At 43.5% G+C, this 12,808-nt stretch overlaps 1 protein-coding gene across 2 annotated transcripts in view; it reads left to right on the top strand.

The window, feature by feature from the left end:
- The window catches only part of unc5db (unc-5 netrin receptor Db), a 143,095-nt gene that overhangs the window by 96,801 nt on the left and 33,486 nt on the right, over positions 1-12,808 (top strand). Inside the window, exons 5-8 of one of the 2 annotated variants that reach the window (XM_079353503.1) lie at positions 5,464-5,644; positions 6,326-6,493; positions 10,668-10,832; positions 11,691-11,723. In XM_079353503.1, coding sequence (XP_079209629.1) covers positions 5,464-5,644; positions 6,326-6,493; positions 10,668-10,832; positions 11,691-11,723 — 547 coding nt within the window. The remainder of the gene's footprint in view (positions 1-5,463; positions 5,645-6,325; positions 6,494-10,667; positions 10,833-11,690; positions 11,724-12,808) is intronic. The other variant, XM_079353504.1, reaches the window with a different exon arrangement.

Genomic DNA, 12,808 nt, shown 5'->3' with positions numbered 1-12,808 from the left:
TACTAAAAATATCCTGAAAGAACTAGTTTATTCCAAGTGCAGTAAACAGCCTTAGTCTTGCAACATGACTGATGAGATCTGAGCCATGACATGAACCCATGTTTACTGTGTGTTACAGAGTCACAGCCTTTATAAAGATGACGGAGGCTCAATTGTCCTTTGGGAGCATTACTGCTCCTTTTTATTGAAGGCAAAACTGTCCGCACTCGCGGTACATCTCAGAAGTGTTTTTTACCAACGAAGAAGAAGCGTCACACACGACTTCCCAATAAAAGACTTCCTGTCTAACAAATCCTGAGTGACAACGTATCAAAATAAAGTGCAATCCCATTACATTCAATTAAATCATTCAAAGTCACAACACTTTGTAAATGGAGCTGCTATGTTGATGTTAATGTTCTTAAATGCTCTTATACTGTTCTATGTATTTGGGGAGCCCAAGACAAAGATATATTCTGTTCTATTCAAGTAGTGGGAGCTCTAGTTTGGTTATGTACTTTATAAAAGGAAATACAAGAACAAGACTGTTTTCTCCGTCGACATATAAACACCCAAACAGAGTTTCTGAAAATCTTCACCCTTGAAGGACTTTTCCAAAAAGTGTGTTTTCAGCTACTTAAAACTCATTTGCATATGAACAAAAGTCCTCAGTTTTCAAAAATACCCGCCTGTGTGGACGAGGCCTCAGACTTTCTCCATGGGTGGCAGCCCTGCTCTTCAGTCGGCGGCTTGCTGCGTGGAGCCGTTCAAATCCTGGCGACGGTCTTTGTTTGTCCCCGAGCATTCAGCATGATGAACAGGCAGAAAGTCCGACGTCAGATCTTTTCAGAGACGTTGGCAGAGCAAAAGATATGCTCACTTCTGCGGCTTCGGGCTGGCCGGGGATTAAAGGTGCTGATGGTTTGTGTGATCTTGCAAAAAATTGTTTCTTAAAAACAACTCCAATGGCCGATCCAAGTTGGCTCAAACGGTCAATTTAATCATGTTAAGTAGATTATAATTAATTATTTGACTCAAGAAAACTCAGTTTAATCAACAGGAAACAGACTGAAAATCCAACAGTCAAAGTGTGATTGATTCAACGATGCACTGGTGTCTCCTGGTTCCAGGGGTGCGTCTGACACCCCTGGAACATGACGTAGCAATGATAGCATATATAGCATTGAAAAGGCTCTCTTTGCTTCAGTTGGCTCAAGAAAAACATGGCCAAATGGGAGTGAGCTCATGCTTCACTGTGACACCGTAGCATGAGTCAGCAGTCACTTTTGTCTCCCTCTTGCTCTTAAGGCTGCTGTGCGTACGTCACCGTGAGATCAAATGACCGTTAGACCTCCGAATGGGACAACGAAGCAGCGAATCACAGGGCACTTTGTGAAATCTGGCAAGGTCTTGATTAGTGCTCTTCACACAAGTCTTGATAATGGCTGTGGTGTCACCCGTCATATTGCTCTTTTGTCCTCTAATTGCCCCTCAACCACCACATCTCTCAGAGGTAATCATCAGGAAATGTCAGTTAAATGAGCTGTGTGTGCGTGCGACCTTCAGGGCCAGTCGGTGTATTGAAATCACAAGGAGGAAGCCCTGATGTGCGGCCCTGGCTGGAAACTCTTTCATCAAGGCTGACACTGATGACCCCATCCTTATTGAAACAAATGTGCCAATTAGATCATTCATTTCTCAAATCCTGTGCCACACACTTGGCAGCTAATTTGTATTTGTCCCTTTAATATTTCTTCTCACACACACACACACACACACACACACACACACACACACACACACACACACACACACACACACACACACACACACACACACACACACCAGCCATTTGCTTTGTGCGTCTCCGTCTCTTCTTGGTGAATCATTACCCGAGGGCTGTTAGAGCATCAGAACAACAGCTAATGTGCAGTGTGGCCCCAAACACTGGGAGGCTGGTTCACTCCTCATGTTAATTGCCTCTTACAAGTCTTCATTCTCCCATGGCAACAATTGAAATCTGCAGAGCTGGATGCCACCACTTGTGTCAACCATTCAGTGGTGATTTTAATCAAGACGAATTAGACTCCCTGCACTTTATGTATCAATGTGTCGCAGTTATAGAGGAACAAGAATTAACAGAAAATATTCATATGGATGGATGGATAGATAGATAGATAGATAGATAGATAGATAGATAGATAGATAGATAGATAGATAGATAGATAGATAGATAGCAACTGCTCTCCCCCCTCCCTTACATGTATAATAAACCAAAACAAGATTAAGAAGACCTCCTATATGAATAGGGATAAAATAAAAAAATAAAAACCTGTGCAATTAAAATAGATGAGTAGTGATAGGACTAACGGCTCTGTTATGATTTTTCGGAACGGGATAGGATGTATAGGATGTGGAGAATGAAGGTCCACTCTTACCCACATTCATCACCTCCTCCCTCTGCTCTGACAAACAGTCAAACTGGCAACCATCACCCGCATCCTCAAGAAACCTGGACTCAGTTCTGACAGCATGTGCAGCTTCCGCCCCGTCTCCAACCTCCTTCTTCTATCAAAAACACTGGACCAGCTCTCCTCCAAGTCACCATCCTCAACATCCTCATCCGCCTCGACCTCCAAAATCTCCACTGACTTCCCTGTTCCTGCTCCTCACACATCAAGCCATTCAACACTGCACTGACCACTTTTAAATCACTGATCAAAATTCATCTTTTCAAACCAACTTGAAATGTAAGATTTTGAAGTGTACTGTCGTGGATTCTTCTGGAGTTTCCTGCTCCTAATGACCCCGCCTTCCTGCACTCACTCCTCTGCTCACCTTCCATTCAGCACCTGCCAGCCTTTCCCTCCAATTCATAGTCTCTACCCATTTCCTGTACCATCTCAGCCAATCAGCTGTCAGCCTCCTAGATCCTGCCACACACCTGTTGTCAGCTCATTAACCCTCAGTATTTAAACTGATCAGAGTCCCTTGTTGTTTGCCAGATCGTTGTTTGTGCTTCTGCCTGCCTCGTCTGCAGCCTCATGATTATTGCTCTTTGTCGATTAATTAAATTTCCAGTATTTGCTTTACTCCTGCCTCTGCTCTGTGATTCTGCATGTGGGTCTTCTCTGAACTGTAACATGTGCTCTGTTTATGTGTGGCTCGTCTGATGACCTGTGTAATGTCAATGTTAGTTTGTTCTTACTGTTCGGGTCCTTCTGTCTGTTTCAACATATATACAGTATCTTTAAGTTTTTGAAAAAGTGATACAAATAAAATGTATAAGTATTGTTCTTATTAACTAACATCAACAAAACACATTTTTCCCGCTATCTGGGCTCAATCCCAAGTCCCTTATTTGCAGTCTCCTCGGTCCTCGGTCCTCGGCCGAACCGGAAGTAGTTCCAAAGCCGCCATGTTGAGGATCGTCCCAAAGCTCTTATAGCGAACGGAGGAGAGAGGATCGAGGAGAGAGGAGAGTTTAAGATTAACAACCAAATATGAAGCTCTATAACTTCCATCAAATCAATACATCCTTCATGTTCTGTTCATCATCCCTCAGACTGTTTGAATGTCTGATGATGATGAGGAGGACAGTTTGATGAAGAGGAGTCCATTTTATATTCACACTTATTTATCTTCACAAAGTTTCATCATTTAGATTCTAATCAATCATTTTCAGACACATAAATATCCGTGTTTATAAAATACAGAGTTCATTGTCTAAATACAGGCTAGGTTCAGTCCAAACTGTTTAATAATAATCAATAATTATAGACAATTCAAAATGAAATCTTTTAGTCAGTAGAAACTGTCCTTTTGGTTATGAGTAGAATGCAGGTTGTTCTTCAGGTGTTTTTTTTATCAGGTAAAGACACTAAACACTGTAACTGTGTTTGATGAGAAATAATACAGTGTGTGTGTGTGTTTGATGAGAAATAATACAGTGTGTGTTTGATGAGAAATAATACAGTGTGTGTGTTTGATTAGAAATAATACAGTGTGTGTGTTTGTGTGGACATAAACAGCTGTTCGGCTGATTGACAGCTGAACATGATCAGCTGATGTGGCGTCATGTGACGCTGTCGAGGAAACAACGTCTCATGTGTCTTAAAGCTGATTTCCTCGGTCCTCTCTCCTTGGCTTCGTTTCCTCCGTGCATCTCTGGTGGGCGGGACTAAGACGCAAGTGGAGGAGACAACTCGGAGGACACTCGGTGCAAATAAGGGACTTGGGATCCAGCCCTGGATGAAGAATATGACGGCATGTCGGGCACCCAATGAAAAAAAAAAGTTCTATTCCAACACTGAAACACCATGGGGCATGTCCAGACTTTGTCAACTGGGCCGGCCTAACTCGGCATGGACTCATGCAGCGGTAGCAACCCACTCATTGGATTGTTTTTACCCTTCCTATTCCCACTAATGACGTGTACTTATTAACATACATCTTCATGGATAAAAAACTAACTCTCCCACGCAGTCTGTCTCCACTAAGCCACACTCACGATCACATCTGCAGGCCATGTAGAGTCACCAATGAACCCAACAAGCATGTCTTTGCAGTGTGGGAGGAGGAGCGTGCACAGGGAGAACATGCAAACTTCACTGATTTCTGCCTGACAACAGGAACTCCCTGACAGCGCTGATCAGCACGCTGCTGTGCAGCCCAAATACAAAGACACTAAACAAGAAGAAGCCACAGCACAATGATGCTGTGACGAAAGCTTTGCGAGAGGCTTCATGGAGTTACATAGTCTTTAAAGAAAGAACGAGGCCGTCCCAGGTGTGATCATACTGCACGCTCCTCCTCCCACATGAAACACGGTCGCTCCACTGTACAGAAGAACATCGACCCAAAGAGGTTTGAAAAATGACCAAATGTGAGAAATGATTACGGTTTCTTACTGTGATTCATTTTCATTCATACCTGCAATCCATCACCTGCTTGGTTCTGAGTGTCATTTCTGTTTACCCAGTGTTCGCATGCCCACAGGCACTTCCTATTTGCATTCATCCATTATGTTGTTTATTCCACAGGGTGCTCTTCTTATGAATCCATCAGCTTGGCCCGTTGTGTCAACACACTGTATGGATGCAGTGATGCTGCTCATTTAAACAGTAGCAGCACTGACGCATCATTCACTTTGTGTATTTCATATTTACTTTGACTCTCTGTTGCTGGTGAGTCTTAACGTGTATCTGTTGACCACCTAATGACCATAGTGTTGGGTGATCGGAGCGGGGCTGTGGCTCAGTGGAAGTGGGTCATCCCTCAATTTGAAGATTGGGGGTTCGAGCCCTAAGTCTAGGTTCTATCATTATTATTATTTGACTTGTAGCGATGTGTAAAGCCTACAGTGAAGAAAATGAAGGATGTGATTGATGGCCAGCTGAGGAGGATCATTAAAAAGTTATTTTCCCTCTGCTTGCGTTCAGACATAGATGTGATCGGGGTCATAACTGTGTCCCTCTTGATCAGGTGGAGTGGCTGAAAAACGAAGAACTGTTGAAGCCCCTCGCTGATGACAACATAGACACCCGAGCTGACCACAACCTAATCATCAACGAGGCCCGACTCTCGGATTCAGGAAACTATACATGTTTGGCCAGCAATGTGGTGGCCAAAAGACGCAGCGCCACAGCAGCTGTGATCGTCTTCGGTAAGCTGCCTGCTGTGTTTCCTCTGCGACACACGACTGTGTACTGACACGCTGTTTACATGTCACTTCTTTACGACTTAACAAGTGATTAAGAGACCCATCTCCATGTTTCCCTCCTGTTTTCTCTTTGCTCCCATGGATGTATTATTCAAAGACTCAATTTTCTGCCTCTCATTTAAGATCAGTTTGTACTTTATAAAAGGAAAAGTGTGTTTTAATCTCATTTAACAGGAGTGTTGGCTTATTAAGTATTTATGTGCCCGAGGCTTTTCCGCTACACGTCCACCAGCTTTGATAGCACTGCCAGACATTTTGCTTCCACACACTTGAACAGCGAGATCACAGAGTAAACGGCTTCGTTCAAAATGCTAAATGGTTGACGAGCAAACCCGACGACCAGTATGAGTCAGTGCTGCCTTCAGGAACGACAGTACGCTCTGATGGCTTCTTTCTTAGCTTTTGCACGGTTCAATGTACCCTAATCCAAGAGCAAGTAACAGTGAAGAGGCAATTAGGAGAGAGGGAGCTGTTTATCCAGCACAACAGTGCGCTCAATCTGCTGCAGGCTGTGCATTGTTACTTCAGAGTTTCATTATCATTAATAACTCCAGCTCTCGTTCAAGTGTTTAACTATGCCGGGCTTCTGTTTCGCACTCACTTCACTTCCCACTTTGTTTTCAGTGAACGGCGGCTGGTCCCTGTGGACCGAGTGGTCAGCCTGTAACGTGCCATGTGGGCGTGGCGTGCAGAAGCGTTCTCGAACCTGCACGAACCCGGCGCCTCTCAACGGTGGAGCTTTCTGCGAGGGCATGTCTGTGCAGAAGATCACCTGCAACGCACTTTGCCCAGGTCAGTCTCAAATCAGCTCACTGATATGTAACTCTGAAGCTCTTCTTCATGGAGTTTCAGCTTACAGTATTTATAAAGTATAAAGTTGTTGGTGTATACTTTGACAATAATAAGGTTGAAATGTCAAACACAACAGCAGGCTGCCTCAACATAGAGAAAAACATTCTCACTTTGTAGTTATTTCTAACGATAGCATCTGACCAGCTGTTCATCATCAACACTTCTACCACACTTAGTTTTTTCTTTGTGTTTTTAGTGGACATTCTGATTGAACAGGTTTATTGTTGTGAAAAGCATCATGTCATCCACGATGTGTTCAGGTGTGTGGTGCATAGTGCTCCTTTTGTCAGCTAAGTAAAGAGCTGTTCTTGTTCAATCGGACAGGATCGGCCCTGACTGAGGCCCACAAGAGACATATCCTTTTAGTTTTTTAGATGTATTGATAATGTTAAGTTGATCTTAACCAGAGAGGATGAACATAGATAGAAAGGTCTGTAAAGCTCTAGTGTTGTGCGAGGTTAACCGCAGAGGTGCCGTTAAAAGATGATCAGGGGCCGTATTCTCAAAGCCTCCTCAGTGCTAAGAGTCTGGTGTGACAAACTTCTCAGAAAATTCTTAGAATCAGGACATTTTCAAAGGATTTCTCTTAAAGTTAATACTAGATCCTGGTAAAGATGATGACAATATATGGATGCAAATGCAGATCCAGGTGTTAGTTCAAAAATCAGTCCTTTAATACAGGCAGATTCAGAGGAGCAAACGATCCTGAGGGGCAGACAAAAGGTAGAATCAAAAAGGCAGGCAGGAGTCATTCACAAGGTCTAAAACAGAAAACGCTGGACGAGGTAACATGAGGAAAACTCTACGAACTGGTAACATGAGGAGGAAGACACTGGGGTTAATTACACAGACAATCAGGGAGCAGCGAGACACAGGTGTGGGTAATCAGGGCGGAGCTTGACACAAACACAGGAACAAGGGTCAGTAACACATAACAGAACCAGGAACATCTTAACTAAGACCAAGACATGACCTAAACAGGTTTGAAAGGGTCTTAGCCTTTAATCAATTAATCTCAATCATTATTTGGATAACACCAATTTATAACAAGTGGTATCTCAAGACTTTACAAAAAGCAGGTAAAAGATACTCTTATTGCTACATGACAAAGACCCAGCTCATGACGAAACTCGACTGTGCCGAGCTTGGAAAGGGATGGTGGGGAGATGGGATAAAACACATGAAGAGAGATGGGAAACAAGGGGGGGTGATCCTACAGCGCCCCCTAGTTCCTCCTTGGCAAGAGTTAAATAGTTTCTGAGGAGTTGAGGAGGAAAATGGAGAAATGTTGACCAAACACTACATGCTGCACAAGTGGGCCTGAGAACATTTTGTAGGCTTTATACTTAAAGAATGTCGGACGAATGATCACACAGATGCTAATTTCAAAGAGTTCGTAATTACACCATTTCTGACTAGATTCTATGATTGGCTTTTCATTTCCATTTTTTTAGCTAACCAATCACAGCTTCTAAAATACCTAGCAACAGGGTCAACCACGTCTCCTCACTAAGACTAAGTTTGTGTCTCGTCCTTGCTCAGAGCTGCTCTGACAATGTGTTTAAATTTCTCTGAGGCTAAAGATCCTTGCTAGGATTTGTTAAGCTAAAGGCTGGTTCAGACGCAGGATAAAGACCCTGATCATCATAAGATACTCTTATAAAATAATCCTGGTAACCGTGGTTACTTATATCGCAAATGCTCTGAATGGAGCAACACAAAACTTGGATTGTGAAAAGCATCGTACATGAGAATTAGTAACTATAGTTACTTAATCTATCAAAAAGTAACTGAGTAACTAACAGAGTCATTGTTTATTAAAGGAGCTAGTTACTTTGTAGTTTACCTTGGGTGTTACTTTATTCGCTTCAACCCTCAATGTTCACATCATTTAGAGTTTCACTTCGCACACTTCAAAAAACACTCATTTTCAATAAGTACCTATTTTATTAATTCTGTGAAGGCAACAGCTAATATGAAGCTGCTTGTATGGAGTGTCTCTTTCTTGGTCTGCCGAGCTAACGTGAGCTTCACCTGGGTCTCCGGTGTCTGAACATCTTTCTCTCTGACAGCTAGTTTAGCAGAGATACTCGTTCGACAGACGATAGTTGCGTTCACAGAAATGAGTCAGTAAGAAACAACATGCACCCACTCAGCTGCGGCCAGCATGTCCTCCTGACACATCACATTGTTTCCATTTCCAGTAGCTGAGAAGAAACCACGAACAAATGTCGAGAGCAGAAAGAGCCGATAAAACATCACAAGAAAAGATTACCTTCCCCACGGCCCACAGCAATGCATTATGGGTACATCCCCGACTGCCAAAAATATTCAGCCGCCATATGGACTCCTAATGTTTGTGAGGCTAAATATGATGAGTTCCTGCGTGATCAGATGTCAGATTACGGTGGATGGATCCGAGGTATCTGCATGCACCAGACTGTGTTGGTTTCAAGGTCTTGCATCAAATCCCTTCCCTTTTGAACAGGCCCTGGGGTTAATGGGGAGAAAATGCCTCTCAAGCTGTTCCACCATAACAGCCCGTGTCTTGTGTTGTTAGGTGTGTGTGTGTATAACAGATAACGTCACTCGGTCATTGTTATGATTAGGACAAATATTTGAACACAGAAAGTTTGGGGAGAAAGCACTTGTGAACTGTCAGAGAGTGGATGTGTTACACTGGAGTCTTCACTTCTCACTGTATGAACAGACTCGCCCCCGCAGACATTGCTTGGCCCCTGAAAGGCCCAGTGAATGATTTAAATCAACGTGTGCAGATTCATTCTGTTGCGTTAGCCTCCTCGCTAACATTAGCTCCCTCTGCCTGGCTCCCATGAGTCTTTGGAGTCGACTGAAATACGTTTGTTAACAAGTTCTTGTTCAGGCAAAAAGGCCAGAGTCTGCTCCCTGCTTTTCTTCTTCTCTCTTTTCTGCCCACCACAACTTTGTGCAGCTCCTGAAATGGCTGCACTGATTACAAATAAAACTGGCAGAACAGTTAAATATGCTTGGCATGGTTATGTTGGTAATATCACAATCATCTTTAAGAGGAGAGGTTTACAGTGTACTGAAGCAACAATAACTAAAAGGTGTGTTTTTGTTGCTTTAAGAGGTCATGGTGAGTATTAAGGTGATGTCCTTGTGATTGGGCTCCAGAAAGCTTTTATCCCTCATTATGGGGTGTTTGCTCATGAGACCCCTAAACTACCTCCCCTGGTCCTCCATGTAGTGAGCAGAAGTTTGTCTCTCCTCTTGACCTTTTTGAATCCTCATCCCCTCGGCCACTTTACTGGAAACTCAACGTCACAGAGTTAACATTAACAAACAATTATCTTTAACTTTTAACTTTTCTTTTTTGTATCCAAGTAAAACACAACATACCCTCCGGTTTGCAGATACTGTTCATGACCAAATGTTTTTTGTTAGGACGGTATGTTAGCATCTGGATGGAAATATTAGTTTAAAAAAAACAAACACTTCTGCAATATTTGATTTTTCTTTTATTTAAACAATTTTCATACCCGGCATACACACATTGGTGAAAATGCCATCAAAAGCATTTATGCGGGGCAGCGGTCAGCCGAGCAGTTGGGTGGGACATTCAATGCACAGAGGCTGCTGTCCTCAACGTGATCCAACCCGTGGCATTCCCCACTCCCTCTCCCACGCTGGTTTCCCCCTCCATCTTCTCTCCAGACTAAAGAATTCAAGTGCCAGAACAAAAACAATCTGTCCTGCTCGTTTTCACTCTTAACTGCAACACAGTCCTGTGTGTAAATGTGTGATCTGTATTAGCAGGAGAAGAGCAGAGCGAGAGGAAACATAATGAGACACTTACATAGGTGTCATTGAACTTCTCATAACCCCCCCCCCACCTCCATCGTTTGATCCCCTCTCTGAATGTGTGTTGCGTTGTGAGGTGGAGATGTGATATCCATCTTAACAGACCGCCAGCTCGTTGTGGTCATTCTGTTTGCTCCTCCTATAGAACAGCTGGGATCAGATGTAGGCCACCTTGCAGCCCTTAAGCAGAGCAGCTAATAAATGGCTGTTTTTTTGTTGTGTAACCACATCAGTTTAACCCTCTCTCCCTTTTTATGTCTTCATGTTGCAGTTAATGGAGGCTGGGATGAATGGAGCGAATGGACTGTGTGCAGCAGCCAGTGCAAGAGGCAGCGGGGTCGAGACTGCAACTCTCCAGCTCCCAGACACAGCGGCAGGATGTGTGAAGGGAACAGCCAAGCCACGGAGAACTGCACAGACGGGCTCTGTATCCAGAGTAAGGCTTTCTGACGCTTTGACAGCACCATCACTGTCCTCATGTTTACGTCTTTGTGAAGTGTGTGAGGGGAAAGTAGCCCTTAATGTCAGCGCTCTTTCTCCCGTGTGCTGCTCACATGACACATGACTGTTTGTCATCCTGAACACAATGAGGAGTAAGAAGTGTGAACCCAGGCCTCTTCAATCATCCTGGATGTTTAGAATGAAATAGGCAGAGTCATGAAATGACTTTTACTAAAGTGAACACTAAGCCCAGAGCTTCCAGCAGATACATGTGCGCTGCGTGTCAGGCACCGAGCACCCTCGTCTGTTAACAGGCCGTGTTCTCAGACAAAGGAATTGGCGCTGAAATTTAACAGATTATTAGCGCAAAATAATATGATGTATGTTTTTGTATGTTTTGTTTTGTTTTTTAACTGTCAAAACTAAGTATTTTATTCTGAAAAGAAACAGGATGTGTTAGTGTTGTTTCAGGGTTATTTTCAGCGGTGAATTGATGCGCCGTGCACAAGCGTCCCGCAAAAATAAAAGCTTTGTGTGTCTGCAGTTATTGGTGGCAGGGGTCATTATGTTCCATTTAGATAGCTTGTTTGTTGGTGAGAGCATGCTGCTCTGCACTAGTCACTGATTTGCAGCTTTGAACGGAAGCAGACAGCAGCTCTGACTGTGTTCAGGTGTGCTTGGTGAAGTCTGCCGTAGCTGCTCCAGGCGTGAGCATGAAGATAGTCCAGCTGGTCCACTCGGCTCCTGATGTTGCATCTCAGACCACACTGGTTAGTCACTTCACAGAGACTCGATCGCCCTTCCTCACCACTTTCTCTCCTCTGTGTCTTTTTCTATCTCTCTGTCTTTGCAGATCAAAAGCTGCTACATGACGTTAATCCTCAAAGTGAGTTGTCTTCTGTGGATTTCTCTCATCATCAGCCCCCTCAGCCGCCCACCTGCAATTACTATGAAATGTCCTCAATTACGGTTGCAGCACCTGACATTTCCTTCAAGTTTTAAGTTGGCAGGAAAAGAAATGAAAGTCTGAAGAGTGGTGAAGTCTGGAAACAGACAACTCAGAAATAAAACAACATTTTTGTTTATTTTGATCCGAGCACTTCCTGTTTTAACCAGGCAAAGTCTCATTATATATTCATGTCATTATTTAAATCATGACAGCTGTGACATCCCAGCTGCGTTTCGACTTTGAGCCAGGAGATTTATTGGTTGTGACAAGCGAACATGTGCTACGCTGTGAAAGATTAATGAGATGTAATCATTGCAAATGAGGTAATTTAACTATTTTCCGGGGTCGTCCTTCCATTCCTGTGGCAGCTTTCAATCACCTCGCAGAGTCAGCGTCAGTCCGTGATTGTCAGGTGTTTTTATTAACCTGTCAAATTAGTCTAAGTGTCGTGCCCGATGCATTCTTCACCACTTATTTTAACAATCTCACTTTCTGTCCTTATTCATTCTTTCCTTGTTACCACATAAGGGAGACTGGTTTGTGTAAAAATATGGAAATAGGAATCAAGGAAATAGGTCTCAACATGCAGACGTGAGGCAGTGCATTTACTTTCATCAGAACGCTGTAGCAGGGTTTTTCCTGGCTCAAAGTGAGGCGGTGTTGGTTCCTTTCCACAACATGAAAGAGAGAGAAGTTGACTTCTTCACCTCAGCTGTTTTCTCACCTGTCAGAATTATTACTTAGAACAGTAGGAGGCCCCTAAAGGCTTTAAACTAAAGCAGCGAGAACCTGTGCGAGGTGGTTCATGTTCATCTGACCGCACTTTCTGTTCATGAACTGCTGTGAAAACCAAAGTTTGTCAAGGAGTCACCAAAGAAACATTTTGAGGAACTATCTGTCAATAGAGAAAAGGGAAGCTGGGTAAACGTCGACACATTAACACATGGGGATGAACGCCAGTTGAAGGGCCCCCAAATAAATGTTTACCTTGGGCCCCAACAGGCTCAAGAATCGCCACTGAT

Source organism: Symphodus melops, assembly GCF_947650265.1.
Source record: "Symphodus melops genome assembly, chromosome: 1".
Classification (NCBI taxonomy): Eukaryota; Metazoa; Chordata; class Actinopteri; order Labriformes; family Labridae; genus Symphodus; species Symphodus melops.
The sequence above is the reverse complement of the archived record's forward strand: the minus strand, read 5'-3'. Positions and strand labels throughout refer to the sequence as shown.